This window comes from Erinaceus europaeus, chromosome 11, assembly GCF_950295315.1.
Source record: "Erinaceus europaeus chromosome 11, mEriEur2.1, whole genome shotgun sequence".
NCBI classification, from domain to species: Eukaryota; Metazoa; Chordata; class Mammalia; order Eulipotyphla; family Erinaceidae; genus Erinaceus; species Erinaceus europaeus.
Genome location: NC_080172.1, coordinates 47,577,933 through 47,592,847, shown reverse-complemented (window position 1 = coordinate 47,592,847; position 14,915 = coordinate 47,577,933). Strand labels below are relative to the sequence as shown.

The 14,915-nt window shown below is 43.0% G+C and overlaps 1 protein-coding gene across 2 annotated transcripts in view; it reads left to right on the top strand.

Annotated features, from left to right (window-relative positions):
* NUP210L (nucleoporin 210 like) overlaps window positions 1-14,915 on the top strand; it is a 147,815-nt gene that overhangs the window by 130,378 nt on the left and 2,522 nt on the right. For both annotated transcript variants that reach the window (XM_060201462.1, XM_060201461.1), the window contains exons 35-37: window positions 1,771-1,917; window positions 7,000-7,250; window positions 8,522-8,726. In XM_060201462.1, the coding sequence (XP_060057445.1) occupies window positions 1,771-1,917; window positions 7,000-7,250; window positions 8,522-8,726 (603 nt within the window). The remainder of the gene's footprint in view (window positions 1-1,770; window positions 1,918-6,999; window positions 7,251-8,521; window positions 8,727-14,915) is intronic.

Sequence of the window (14,915 nt, the reverse complement as noted above, 5' to 3'; positions counted from 1 at the left end):
TTCTTCTCTTCCAATCTGTATCCCTTGAATTCCTTGCTCCTGCCTGATTGCTATGGCAAGAACTTCCAACACTATGTTGAATAGTAATGGTGATAGTGGGCAGCCCTGTCTAGTACCTGATCGGAGTGGAAATGCTTCCAGTTTTTCACCATTGAGTATGATGTTGGCTGTAGGTTTGCTATATATAGACTCCACTATCTTCAGGAATTTTCCATCTATTCCCATTTTTTTTTTATTTATTTATTATTGGATAGAGACAGAGAGACATTGAGAGGGAAGGGGGAGATAGAGAGGGAGAGAGACAGAGAGACACCTGCAGCCCTGCTTTACCACTCGTGAAGCTTTCCCCCTGCAGGTGGGGACCAGGGACTTGAACCTGGGTCCTTGTGCACTGTGATGTGAGCACTTAACCAGGTGCGCCACCACCTGGCCCCTGTTCCCATTTTTTGAAGTGTTTTTTTTTTTTCTTTATTGGGGAATTAATGTTTTACATTCAACAGTGAATACAATAGTTTGTACATGCACATTTCCCAGTTTCCCATATAACAGTACAACCCCCACTAGGTCCTCTTTCATCCTTCTTGGAAATATTTATTTATTTATTTCCCTTTTGTTGCCCCTGTTGTTTTTATTGTTGTTGTAGTTATTACTATTGTTGTTGTTATTGACGTCATCATTGTTGGATAGGACAGAGAGAAATGGAGAGAGGAGGGGAAGACAGAGATGGGGAGAGAAAGTTAGACACCTGCAGACCTGCTTCACCGCCTGTGAAGCGACTCCCCTGCAGGTGGGGAACCAGGGCCTCGAACTGGGATCCTTGCTCCGGTCCTTGTGCTTTGTGCCATGTGCACTTAACCCACTGTGCTACTTTTTGTAATGTTTTGATCATAAAGGGATGTTGTATTTTGTCAAAGGCTTTCTCTGCATCTACTGATATGACCATGTGGTTTTGGTCTTGCTTTTGTTCATGTGGTGGATCATGTTGATTGATTTACGTATGTTAAACCAACCTTGCATGCCTGGGATAAACCCCACTTGGTCATGATGAACAATCTTTTTAATATACTGCCGTATCCGGTTGGCTAGAATTTTGTTCAATATTTTCACATCTATGTTCATCAGAGATATTGGTCTGTAGTTTTCTTTTTTGGTTGTGTCCCTGTCTGATTTTGGTATCAGAGTGATGTTGGCTTCATTGAAGCTAGAAGGGAGTATTCCAGTGTCTTCAATCTTCTGGAAGACTTTTAAAAGTAGAGGTATTAGTTCTTCTTTGAAGGTTTTGTAGAATTCATTTGTAAAACCATCTGGTCTAGGACTTTTATTTTGGGGAAGATTTTTGATAACTGTTTCAATTTCATTAGCTGTGATGGGCGGCTATTTCATTTCTTATTGGTAATGTAGTTCCTATTTAAGGTATGTCTACTGAAGTGCTCAACAACTTTTAGTTGAATCAGGTAATAACTGAAGAACAAGCCACCCACTTTATTTCTACTAACTGTTAATTTTCTTGTAATCTGTTTTACTCCCCTTGAATAATCCCAAGAACCTTTTGAAAGAGGACACTGCCTAAGATATTAATAACGGGAGCCCATTCACAAACTAGCAGAGGTGAGACTGATTCTTTCATCTTGATTGCAACAGGAGCCAACAACTAGACAAAACACACAGAACTTTCCTTTTTTTCTTTTTCTTTTAATACCAAACTGCTTCTATAACATTCTCCTCTCTCATAAATTCTTGTTAGTAACATAACTCTTTTCTGCTTGTTAGGATTTTGCACTCCAAGTCAAGCATCAGCCATTACAGCACTTCTTCCAGAGACCTTAGTGCTGTGCCATGTGCAGTTCAGTAACACTCTGCTAGACATCCCAGCAAGTAAAGTCTTTCACGTCCATTCAGGCTTCAGCGTGGAGAAAGGTGGGTCTCTCTGACAGAATCTGACTCCCTTGTTGTCACATTTGTACAACTGTCATGTTATTTTAATATTTATTTATTTATTCTCTTTTGTTGCCCTTGTTTTATTATTGTGGTTATTATTTTGTTATTGAAGTCATTGTTGTTGGATAAGACAGAGAGAAATGGAGAGAGGAAGGGAAGACAGAGGGGGAGAGAAAGATAGACACCTGCAAACCTGCTTTACCACTTGTGAATTGACTCCCCTGAAGGTGGGAAGCCAGAGCTTTGAACCAGGATCCTTGTGCTTTGTGCCACCTGTGCTTAACCTGCTGCGCTACCACCCAACTCCCAACTGTCATGTTCTTACTGGATTGTATCTATTGTGTCATTCACCTCTCACCTCCCTCCCCAACTCAAGTACTAGTGTTTGAATGTTGTTAACTGAAGGATATATTTTTCTTTTTCTAGTAGCTGGAACTTCTTTTTTTTTTTTTTCTTTGTTTATTAGCTTGTTTGTTTTTGCCAGAGCACTGCTCAGCTCTGGTTTATAGTAGTGCCCGGGATTGAACCTGGGACTTTGGAGCCTCAGGCATGAGAGTCTCTTTGCATAACCATTATTCTATCTACCCCTGCCCATAGCTGGAATTTCTACCATGTAATTTCATCACTCTGAGCTGCTTTTTTTTTTTGCCTCCAGGGTTATTGCTGAGGCTCAGTGCCTGCACTATGAATCCACTGCTCCTGGAGGAGGCTATTTTTTCTCTTTTATTGTCCTTGTTGTTTATCATTGTTGTTATTATTGTTGTTGGATAGGACAGAGAGAAATCGAAAGAAGACAGAGAAAGATAGACACCTGCAGACCTGCTTCACCGCCTGCAGGTGGGGAGCCAGGGGCTTGAACCAGGATCCTTATGCCAGTTCTTGCGCTTGGTGCCATGTGCACTAACCCGCTGGCTGCCGCCAGACTCCCTCCCCTCTGAGCTGCTTTTTGCACTCAACTAGAGAGAGACATAGAGACACCAGTGTCTTGAGTTTCCCCCTGGTGCCATAACCCTTTCTATATGAGACTACAACTCAAACCTGGGTCATATGAACGACAAAGCACTCATCCTACATGATGAGCTATCTCTGGTCCAAATGAAGGATCTTCTAACCAGAATAGAGTTGAGTGAAACCTGGAGGCTGGGAGTGCATACTTCATCATACTCAAAGACCCAAGTGCAAGCCCTCAACTACCACATGGGTACTGCATGCACTAAGGAAGCTTCACAAGTGGTACAGCTGTGCTACTGTGTCTCTCCTCTCTTGCCTTCTGTCTCACCTGTATCTAAAAATAAAAAGCAGAGGGGTAGGGACAACATAATGGTCATGCAAAACAACTTTCATGCCTGAGGTTCTGAGGTCCAAATTCAACCCCCAGCACCACCATATGCTAAAGATGAATAGCACTCTGATAAAATATTGGGTTGCTGTGTACCAGAGTGATGTCTGATTCTTTCTGTTTCTCCTCCTCTTTCTCATTAATAAATAAATAAAAATCTTTTTTAAAAAAGGAGAGAGAGTCGGGCAGTAGCACAGCAGGTTAAGTACACATGGTGCAAAGCGCTAGGACCGGCATAAGGATCCCGGTTCGAGCCCCTGGCTCCCCACCTGCAGGGAACTCACTTCACAGGCAGTGAAGCAGGTCTGCAGGTGTCTATCTTTCTCTCCCCCTCTTTGTTTTCCCCTCTTCTATCCATTTCTCTCTGCCCTATCCAACAATGACTACAACAATAAAAAAGAAAAAAGGAAAAAAGAAAGGAAAGTTATGCTGTATTTTTGGTTTTTTCTTCTTTTTTTTTTTTTAACCTTTATTTATTTTATAGAGACAGCCAGAAATCAAAAGTAAGGGGGATATAGAGAGGAAGACAGAGAGACACCTGCAGCCCTGCTTCACCACTCATGATACTTTCCTCCTGCAGATCAAGTCTGGGAGTTTGTTGTTTTTTTTTTAAATTTTTTAAATATTTATTTATTTAATTTTTGTTGCCCTTGTTTTGTTGTTGTAGTTATTTATTATTGTTGTCTATCTTCACTGTTGGATAGGACAGAGAGAAATGGAAAGAGGAGGGGAAGATAGAGATGGGGAGAGAAAGATAGACACCTGCAGACCTGCTTCACCGCTTGTGAAGCGACTCCCCTACAGATGGGGAACCGGGGGCTCGAACCAGTATCTTTATGCAGGTCCTTGAACTTTACGCCACATGCGCTTAACCCGCTGCGCTACCACCCAACTCCCTGAGTCTGGGAGCTTGAACCTAGGTCCTTCCGCACTCTAATGTGTGTGCTCCACCAGGTGCGCCACCACCTGGCCCCCTTTTAAAATCTTTATTTTTATTATTATTGAATAGAGACAAAGAGAAATTGAGGGGGGAGATAAAGAGAGAAGGAGATAAAGAGACACCTGTAGTTTTGCTTCACAACTCATGAAGCTTTTCCCCTACAGGTAGGGACCAAGGGCTTGGATCTGGGTCCTTGCACACTGTGTTGTGTGTGCTTAACCAGGTGCACCACTGCCAAGCCCCATTTTCTATTTAAAAAAATGTGTCATGACTCTTCTGACAACCCAACATAAATAATTAACAGGGGGCTGTGCGGTGACACACTTGGTTAAGCGCACATAATATGAAGCACAAGGACCAGCAGAAGGATCTGGGTTCGAGCCTCACTGCTCCTCACCTACAGGAAGGAGGGACACCTCACAAATTGTGAAGCATGTCTGCAGTATCTTTCTCTCCCCTCTTTCTCCCCCCTTCCTCTCTCAATTTCTCTCTGTCCTACCTAATAATAAAAATTAGAAATAGAGATAGAGAGAAAAAGAAAAAATGGCCTCCAGGAACAGTGGATTTGTAGTGCAGGTGCCAAGCCCCAGCAATAACCCTGGTGGAGAAAAAAAAAACAAACTTAGTTATGATATTGGTATAACCCTATATAAACCACCACATCTAAAATGAAAGGCATTTACATAAATCAAGTTATCTAAAATTAAAAGAAAAGGGCCAGCAAAATAGTTCACTTGAGGAGGTCTGGCGGTGGCGCAGTGGGTTAAGCGCATGTGGCGCAAAGCGCAGGGACTGGAGTAGGGATCCCGGTTCGAGCCCCCGGCTCCCCACCTGCAGGGGAGTCGCTTCACAGGCAGTGAAGCAGGTCTGCAGGTGTCTATCTTTCTCTCCCCTTCTCTGTCTTCCCCTCCTCTCTCCATTTCTCTCTGTCCTATCCAACAACGAATTGCGTCAACAAGGGCAATAATAATAACCACAACGAAGCTACAACAAGGGCAACAAAAGGGAGAAGAAAAAAAAATGGCCTCCAGGAACGGTGGATTGCAGGCACCGAGCCCAGCAATAACCCTGGAGGAGGAAAAAAAAAAATAGTTCACTTGGATAAATAGTTTACTGCTTTGCCACATACATGACTCAGATTTCAGCCCAGCCCCCACACTAGATAAAGCTTTAGTGCTATGCTTCCCTTCCTTCTGCCTCTTTTCCTCACTCTTTTTCTTAATTTATATTAATGATTTAATAGTAGTATACAAGGTTGTAAAGTTACAAGGGTATAGTTCCACACTACACCTACCACCAAAGTTCTGTCCCCCTCTCTCACTCAAGAAATAGCTGAGGTTTGAATGAGGTTTGAATGTGGCTGAAATAGCTGAGGTTTGAATGTGGCTAACTAGAGAAGCAAATTCCCAGAACAGTACAGAGTAGAGACGGTTTGATAGAGATGTAATTAAACCATGCTCAAACAAAGCTTGCTTGTTATTTTTCATTTGAAAACCTCAGGGCAGAGGTAGATAGCATAATGGTTATGCAAATAGACTCTCATGCTTGAGGCTTCAAAGTCCCATGTTCAGTTCCCTGCACTACCATAAGCCAGAGCTAGCAGTGCTCTGGTAAAACATAAAGAAAAGAAAAGAAAAGAAAAGAAAAGAAAAGAAAAGAAAAGAAAAGAGAAAAGGGGAGGGGAGGGGAGGGGAGGGGAGGGGAGGGGAGGGGAGGGGAGGGGAGGGGAGGGGAGGGGAGGGGAGGGGAGGGGACAGAAGAAAACCTGGGCCCCACACATGTGATTTCCCTCTCGGCTACTTTTTCACTCAGATATTAACAGAGGGAGAGAAACCACAGCACCAGAACTTCCTCCAGTGCCATAGCACCTGCACTGTGGGGCTTGAATCAGTGCTACACATGTAACTACTGCACACACAAAGCAAAGCTCAAACCTGGCATGTGAACAGCAGGACTTACATACTATATCCCCAATAATCTATCTCTCCAGCCTAAGACTTTTCATCTGATCACTCATTTTCATTCCATATCCCCTTCGTTTTCTTATGTACTCTCTTATTTAAATATATAAAGTTGATTTACTAGTAATGTTTTTTTTAAAGAATTTATTTATTTATTCATGAGAAGGATAGGAGGAGAGAAAGAACCAGCCATCACTCTGGTGCATGTGCTGCTGGGGATTGAACTCAGGACCTCATGCTTGATAGTGCCTTAGCCACTGTGCCACCTCCTGGACCACGTAATGTTTTGTTTTGTTTTGTTTTTCCACCAGAGCTCTGGCTTATGGTGATGCTAATGACCCAGACGCTTCAGGCATGAAAGTTTGTTTTTTTTTAACTTTATTATATTTGATAGAACAAAGAAATTGAGAGGAAGGAGGAGAGAGAGTGAGACACCTACAGCACTGTTTCACCGCTGATGAATCTTTCCCCCTGCAGATGGGAACTGAGGGGCTTGAACCTGGGTCCTTGTGCATAGTAATATGTACACTTAACCAGGTATGCCACCATTCAGCCCCTGGAAGTCTTTTTTGCATAACCATTATACCCTCTCTTCAAGACCCCTGTAATGATATTCTTTATAGTAACAAGTTCAGTTGTGGGTCCCCTAGGACTGTTTTTTTCCTCTGGTATCCCATCTCATAATGGTCAATAGTATGCTAATATCAAATACTCAAAATTGAATATTTTTCTCAAATTTGCTTTTCTCCATTTTCTCCATCCTATCCTAATTTAGTAGGTTCAGAAGAGCCTTGGAACTTTTCATTTTTTCTTTTCCTCAGGGGTTTATGTCTGCTTAATCAAGGTTCGTTCCCAGTCAGCAGAGCTGCTGCAGGCCCTCAGCATGGCCGACACCTCAGTCTATGCCTGGGCCACCCTCATCAGTGAACGTAGCAAAAATGGAATGCAAAGAATCCTCATTCCCTTCATCCCAGCCTTTTATACCAACCAGTCAGAACTGGTTCTCAGACACAAAGAAGACATTGGGGAAATAAGAGTTCTGGGAGTGGACAGAGTCCTTGAGAAGCTAGAGGTATGTTAAGAACTAGACCAACACATGGAACTGGAAATGAGGAGCTTGAAAAGGTTTCTCATTCGCATCCTAAAGGTAAAGAAGCTATTATGGAATGACTGGATAACATTCACCACTTACTCATTTTTAAAAGTATTTATTTATAAGAAACAGAGCATCACTCTTACACAGGCCATTCTAAAACTTGAACTTGTGACCTCATGCTTAAGAGTCCAACACTGTGCCTCCTATAAGACTGATTTTTTAGTATTTTATTTATTTTGCCACCTGGGTTTTGACTGGGGCTCAATGCCTACATGACTCTACCACTTTTGGCAGCTATATTTTTCCCTCTGGATAGAAGGTGAGAGATCGAAACCTAAATCCTTATGTATGGTAATATGTGCACTCTACCAGGTGGGCCACCACCCACCCTGTACACAAGACTATAATGCCTGAAGCCCTAGAAGTCCCAGATTTAATCCCTGGCAACACTACAGGTCAGAGTGCTCTGCTCTCTCCATATCTCTTGCAGTATAGTAAAATAGAAATATTTTAAAATATGTATTTTTAACAAATGATTTGTCAGGTAGCTAGAACTATAAGTCTAGGTGTCTTACTATATATTTAAGGTTGGAGTGTATCACAGTATGAGAGGTGGCCCAGTGGATAAAGAACTGGATGTTCGAAACTGAGGTTCTGAGTTTGATCCTCAGCATTGCCATAGATAAGTGACGCTCTGGTTCTCTCCTGTCATTAATAAAATCTTAGAGGCTGGGTGGTGGTATGCCAGGTTAAGTGCATTTATTACTTTTTTAAAATATATTTATTTATTTGATAAAGACAGCCAGAAATTGAGAGGAAGGGGGATATAGTAGGGAAGAAGGACAGAGAGACACCTATAGCACTGCTTCACTACTTGGGAAGCTTTCCTCCTACAGGTGGGGGCTGGGGACTCAAACCTGGGTCCTTGCACATTGTAACGTGTATGCTCAACCAAGGCACACCACCACCCAGCCCCAGTGCATTTATTACCACGGGCTCACATTCACTTATTACCATGGGTTCATTTACCTCTGGGTTCAAGCCCCTGTTCCCCACCTGCAGAGGGAAACTTTACAAGCAGTGAAGCAGTGCTACAGGTGTCTCTCTCTTCCTCTCAATTTCTCTCTGTTCTGTCAAATACGATAAATGTTAAAAAGAAAATCTTTAAAACAAAAAGATTGGAATATATTTATACAAAACTTATTTTTCTCCCTTCAGACAATAGTACCATTTCATATTTCTCCAAGGTCTTCCCTAGCTCTCCTGCCCTGGTGGTCTCTGACCGTAGACACTCTTCCCTCACACCGGGCCTGGCTATCTATCATGTGAGAGTGGTCAACTTCACCTCCCTCCAGCAGATGGCATCACCCGTTTTCATCAACATTTCCAGTGTGCTCACCAACCAACGTGAGGCCGTGCAAGTGAGAGCTATGACAGAGAAGTCCTGTGCAGGTGAGCACTGGGGCCTATTTTTTGTGATGTGGGGTTGTTTTTTGTTTTCTCTTTTTTTCACCAAAGCTGCATGCCTACATAGTTCAACCAATCACAGCAGAGGGTTAAAGAAGACAGGAGACACCACAGAACCTCTGCTAGAGTTTCCCCTGTGCTCCCATCTAGCAACCCAGTCCTCACACATGGTAAAGTGTGAGCTATCAGCCAGACCCCTGGGCATTATGTTTAATCGAAAGAAGGAAAGGTAACTATTATTATTCACAATTTAGTTAATGGGAAACAGTCATCAATTAGAACAAGACTGCTCAACTAGAAGTACATGGATAGTCACTTTTCTTTTTTTTTTTTTAGTATTTATTATTTATTTCCTTTTGTTGCCCTTGTTGTTTTTATTGTTGTAGTTGTTATTGGTGTCATTGTTAGATAGAAATAGAGAGAGGAGGGGAAGACAGAGAGGGGGAGAGAGACAACTGCAGACACACTTCACCACTTTTGAAGTGACCCCACCTACAGGTGGGGAGCCAGGGGCTCAAAACTGGGATCCTTATGCGGGTCCTTGCACTTCACACCACCTGCGCTTAACCCGATGCGCTACCACCCAACTTCTGTCACTTTTCTTTTAATAACATTTTGTTTTTATTTTTATTTTAAGACAGACTGAGACTGAGACCAGAGCACTGCTCAGCTCTAGTGTATAGTGGTACTGGGGATTGAACCTGGGGCTTTGGAGTCTCAGGCATAAAAGTCCTTTTGCATAACCATTATGCTATCTCCTACACCCAGATAGTTATTTTTCAAGTCTATTCACAGTATAGCTATCTAGTAGATTTACCACAAGCTTGGTGGTGGGCTGGGGGAAAAGTACAGTGGTTATGCAAAAAGATTTCCATGCCTAAGGCATCAAAAGTCCCAGCTTCAATCCCCAGCTCTACCATAAATCAGAGCATGCTCTGGGGAAAAAAATAAGTCCCAGTCATTAGCTTGATGTTACTCAACTCAACATTTTTTTAAAATATATTTATTTATTTCCTTTTGTAGCCCTTGTTTTGTTTTTTTTATTGTTGTAGTTATTATTGCTGTCGTTGTTGGTAGGACAGAGAGAAATGGAGAGAGAAGGGGAAGAAAGAGAGGGGGGAGAGAAAGATAGACACCTGCAGACCTGCTTCACCACTTGTGAAGCAACTCTTCAGCAGGTGGGGAGCCAGGGGCTCGAACGGGGATCCTTATGCCAGTCCTTGCGCTTTGCATCACCTGTACTTAACCTGCTGCGTTACCACCCAACTCCCTCAACTCAACATTTTAAAGTTGTGTCAGTGACCTGGAAGATAGCACAGTAGTTAAAGTAATGAATGGACTTACAAGCATGAAAACCTAAATTTGATCCCCAGCATCAGAGGTGTCAGAGCAATGCTCTAGGTTTCTCTCCTCTCTCATGCCACATTTTTTAAAATTTTATTTTATTTTTTTAATATTTTAATTTATTTATTCCCTTTTGTTGCCCTTGTTGTTTTATTGTTGTAGTTATTATTGTTGTTTGATGATGTCATTGTTGTTGGATAGGACAGAGAGAAATGGAGAGAAGAGGGGAAGGCAGAGAGGGGGAGAGAAAGTTAGACACCTGCAGACCTACTTCACTGCTTGTGAAGCGACTCCCCTACAGGTGGGGAGCCAGGGGCTTGAACCGGGGTCCTTAGGCCTGTCTTAGCCTGCTGCACTACCGCCTGACTCCCTATTTATTTGTAAATAAATAAATAAATACACTGTTCAGTTCTGGCTTATGGTGATGCAGGGATTGAACCTGGGACTTTGGAGCCTCAGGCATGAGAATCTGTTTGCATAACCATTATGCTATCTACCCTCTGCCTTAAATTTTATTTTTATTAGTGGTTAACAAAATAACAAGGAGTTGGGTGGTAGTGCAGCGGGTTAAGAGCACGTGGCGCAAAGCACAAGGATCAAAATAACAAGGATACATACAATTCCACACCATTCCCACCACCAGAGTTCTCTGTCCCCATTACCTCCATTAGAAACTGCAATGATTCTCCCACGATCATACATATGTGTTGACTATTATTTCTCAATCTATCTCTATATATTTTCCTCATTTTTTATATGGTCCTGACTTTTCTTCCATTTTAAGTCATACCTAATTACTACATCTGAATGCCTTCCCTTTTCTTTAAAATTTTTTATTTATAAAAAGGAAACATTGACTAAACCATAGGATAAGAGGGGTAAAACTTCACACAATTCCCACCACCAGAACTCTGTATACCATCCTCTCCCCTGATAGCTTTCCTATTCTTTAACCCTCTGGGAGTATGGACCTAAGGTCCTTGTGAGATGCAGAAGGCGGGAAGGTCTGGCTTCTGTAATTGCTTCTCCACTGATGGGCGTTCTCCAACATGGGCATTGACAGGTCGATTCATACTCCCAGCCTGCCTCTCTCTTTCCCTATTGGGGAAGGGCTCTGGGGAAGCAGAGCTTCAGGACACATTGGTGAGGTTGTCTGTCCAGGGAAGTCTGGTTGGCATCCTGCTAGCATCTGGAACCTGGTGGTTGAAAAGAGAGTTAACAGGAGTTGGGCGGTGGCACAGAGAGTTAAGCACGCAAAGTGCAAGGACCGGCGTAAGGCTCCCGGTTCAAGCCCCCAGCTCTCCACCTGCAGGGGAATCACTTCACAGGCGGTGAAGCAAGTCTGCAGGTGTTTGTCTTTCTCTCCCTCTCTCTGTCTTCCCCTCCTCTCTTTATTTCTCTGTCCTATCCAACAACAACATCAGTAACAACAATAACTACAACAACAGTAAAAAACAAGGGCAACAAAAGGGAAAATAAATATAATTTTTTTAAAAAAAGAGAGTTAACATACAAAGCCAAATTGTTGACCAATTGTTGACCAATCATGGACCTAAAGGCTGGAATAGTGCAGGTGAAGAGTTGAGGGGTAGGGTGTCTCTGTTTTGTAGATAGCTAGTAGGCATATTTTAGTTATATTCCAAAGGGCCCGTGGCTATACTAGTGTTTTGGTTTTTGGGTTTTTTTTGCCTGAGCCTAAAATCTGATATGCAGGTGGATCCTAATTATTGTCTGGGGAGATGATGTCATTCATGGTTGGCAGAAGGACCAGAAAGCTAGATCAGGGAAGAGAGTAGCTCCCAAATATGGGAAAGGGGTATAAATATTGTTGATTGTAAATCCCATAGATTTGATATGACCTGGGGCCCATATTCAGCTTAGGAGCCTATGTGACCTCTGCATCCCTGTAGATCTGAGCTCACATTCCGTGGTCATTAAGTAGGAACGTTCCAAGCTGCCCCAATATCAGGACCTATCTTACTCAGGTATAGCATAGAGTATATTGTCCAACCTCCCTTCAGTTGAGGGCAGGGTCCTATGGGGGCCCACAAAGGGGTCTATTTTATTATTGTTCCTGATAGAGATGACCAGTAAGAATGGAGAGAGGGATTTGAGGTCTAGGCCCATCATGTCTATTTGGACCTTGAGAGCTTGTTTGGAGGTTCTAGCAGGGGAGCGCAGCTACTCGTATACCCTCGACCGAAGACTGGTCCGTCTCTATTCGGGGAAGGCCGTCCTCTTCGACCGAGCGCGCAGCTTCGGGAGGGACGCACATGGAGCGGTGAGGGAGGAAGGGGACACCCGCCTAGCCAGCCAGATTAGCCGAATCAACCCTGGCGATCAATGGGGTGACAGATGTCGCAGCCAGATCGCCCTCACATCCCATCATGTCTATTTGGGAATCTCAGGACTCCCCAACTAGGGCTCCAGCTGATGGTGTGGTCTGATAGCGACTAAAGAGTCATCATTAAAGTATGCCAGTCTCTTGTCCTTATTCAGCTTTTGCAGTCTTTGCTTTGATGAAGTTAGCTTTAGAGTGAGAGAACTGTAATAGGAAGTAGGTGAGGAGGGTATATGCCTTTCCTTTTTAATTCTTCTCTGAGTCCTGATGGATTGGGTTTCAGAGCCCTCTAGTCATCTTCCCCTAAGATTTCTCCCCTTCTGGAGCTATGAACTAAAACATTCTGGGGTTCAGAAGGTAGGAGTTCTGCCTTCTGTAACTGCTTCTCTGCTGCACATGGGCGTTGGCAGGTTGATTCATACCTCCATTGTTTCTATCTTTTCCTAGTTTGGTAGGGCTCTGGAGAGGTGTGGTTCCAGGGCACATTGGTGAGGTTGCCCATGGAGTTTAGGATGGAATCATAGTAGCATCTGGAACTTGGTGTCTGAAAGGCAGTAAGTTATGAGATAGGTCAAAATGTTTAATAAATAGGAACCAGAACAAAGGAATAGAGCAGTTGAAAATAGGGACTTTAGGGTGGTAAGAAGCTAGAAAGTCTATTGTAAGTATGACCCTTGGGGCTCATGATTTTTTCTTTTTTCGCTCAACCAGATGCACCACCACTCGGCCCCCATTTTTTTTTTTATTGATTTAATAATGATCAACAAGACCATAGAATAAGAGGGGCACAATTCCATACAATTCCTACTACCAGAGTTCCATATCCCATCTCTTCCATTGGAAGGTTTCCTTTTTTGCCTCCAGGATTATCGCTGGGGCTCAGTGCCAGCACTATGAGTCCACTGCTCCTGGAGGCCATTGTTCCCATTTTGTTGCCCTTGTTGTGGTTATTGTTATAGCTATTGTTGTTGGATAAGACAGAGAAATTGAGAGGAGTGTTAAGACAGAGAAGAGAGAAAGACACCTGCAGACCTACTTCACTGCTTGCTAAGCGATTCCCCTGCAGGTGGGGAGCTGGCGGCTCAAACTAGGATCCTTACAGTGGTCTTTGCACTTTGCGCCATGTGCGCTTAACCTGCTGCGCTACCGCCCAGCCCCCAGGTTTCCTATTCATCCCTCTAGGGGGAAAGCTTCACATGTGGTAAAGCAGTGCTGCAGTTGTCTTTCTCCCCATTTCCTATTTTTCAATCCAGCAAATAAGTATTAAAGAGAACAAGAACTTCCAGTATAAAAGAGAATCATTCTTTGCCTTTTCTATTTACCAACCTCTCAAGGAAAACTGCTTTCCTCAACTGAGGATGGTTTAGTTCTCATAAGTTTTGGAAAATTCCTGCTCATTTTCAGCAATAAAGGCACCACAGGGCAGGGTAGATAAGTGTGATGGTTAAGCAAAGAGACTCTCATGCCTGAGGCTCAAAAGTCCCAGGTTAAATCCCCCGTACCACCAGAGCTGATCAGTGTTCTGATTAAAAAATGAATAACAAGGGCAACAAAAGGGATTAAAAAAAAAAAAAACATGATGGCAGAAGAGGACCTAGAGGGGATTGAATTGTCATGTTGAAAACTATAAATACACAAACTACTTTTACTGTTGATTATAAACCATTAATCCCAAGGGGGGGGGGGAACACCATAGTAAGAGCTCCCTCCAGTGTAGTGGAGGCCAGGCTCAAACCTGAGGCATGCACATGGCAATATAGATTTGGTATAACTCTTGATTTATGGTGGTGCATGATAGTCTGATGTGTAAACTGCTCTTTCCTCAGTCCAAAGATAGATATTCACGATATAACAAATTAAGTAATGTTGGTTAGAGGTTAGATTGGTTATTTTTCATCTTATGCTATATATGTACATATAGACATGGAGAAGGATGGTTGGGAAAAAAGATTTGAGTTAGGTGGGAGCCAGTCTTGACCAGACTGCATAACTTATCCATGGCATTGTAGTTAAGAACCTCTGTATTGGGTAGGGGTAGATAGCATAATGGTTATGCAGACTCCCATGCCTGAGGCTCCAAAGTCCCAGGTTCAATCCCCATGCACCACCATAAACCAGAGCTGAGCTTAGAGCCAGGAGGGACCATGGGAAAGGAAGTACAGCCAAAGTGGGTAGGTATGTGCCCAGCCTAGCCTCCCAGCTCCTTCACAAGCATGTATGCCTGACAGAGAAGATAGGAGTTATACTGTATCCTCATCTTTGAACTCTTATCCTAAGCACTGGAAACAACTTTCAACAGCAGGTCTTGGTTAGTGTGTGACTGTATACAAGTCAGGCTATGCAGATTGAAACTAAACAATGTTGTCAAATAGTAAGAAAAGGCCATTCTGGAGCCCAAAGTAGAGGGTCTCTACTAGATATACAGACAGAAATGAGTTATGAGGACCTGGTTAAGTTTCTTTCTTAAGATTCATTCATAAGAAGAAAAC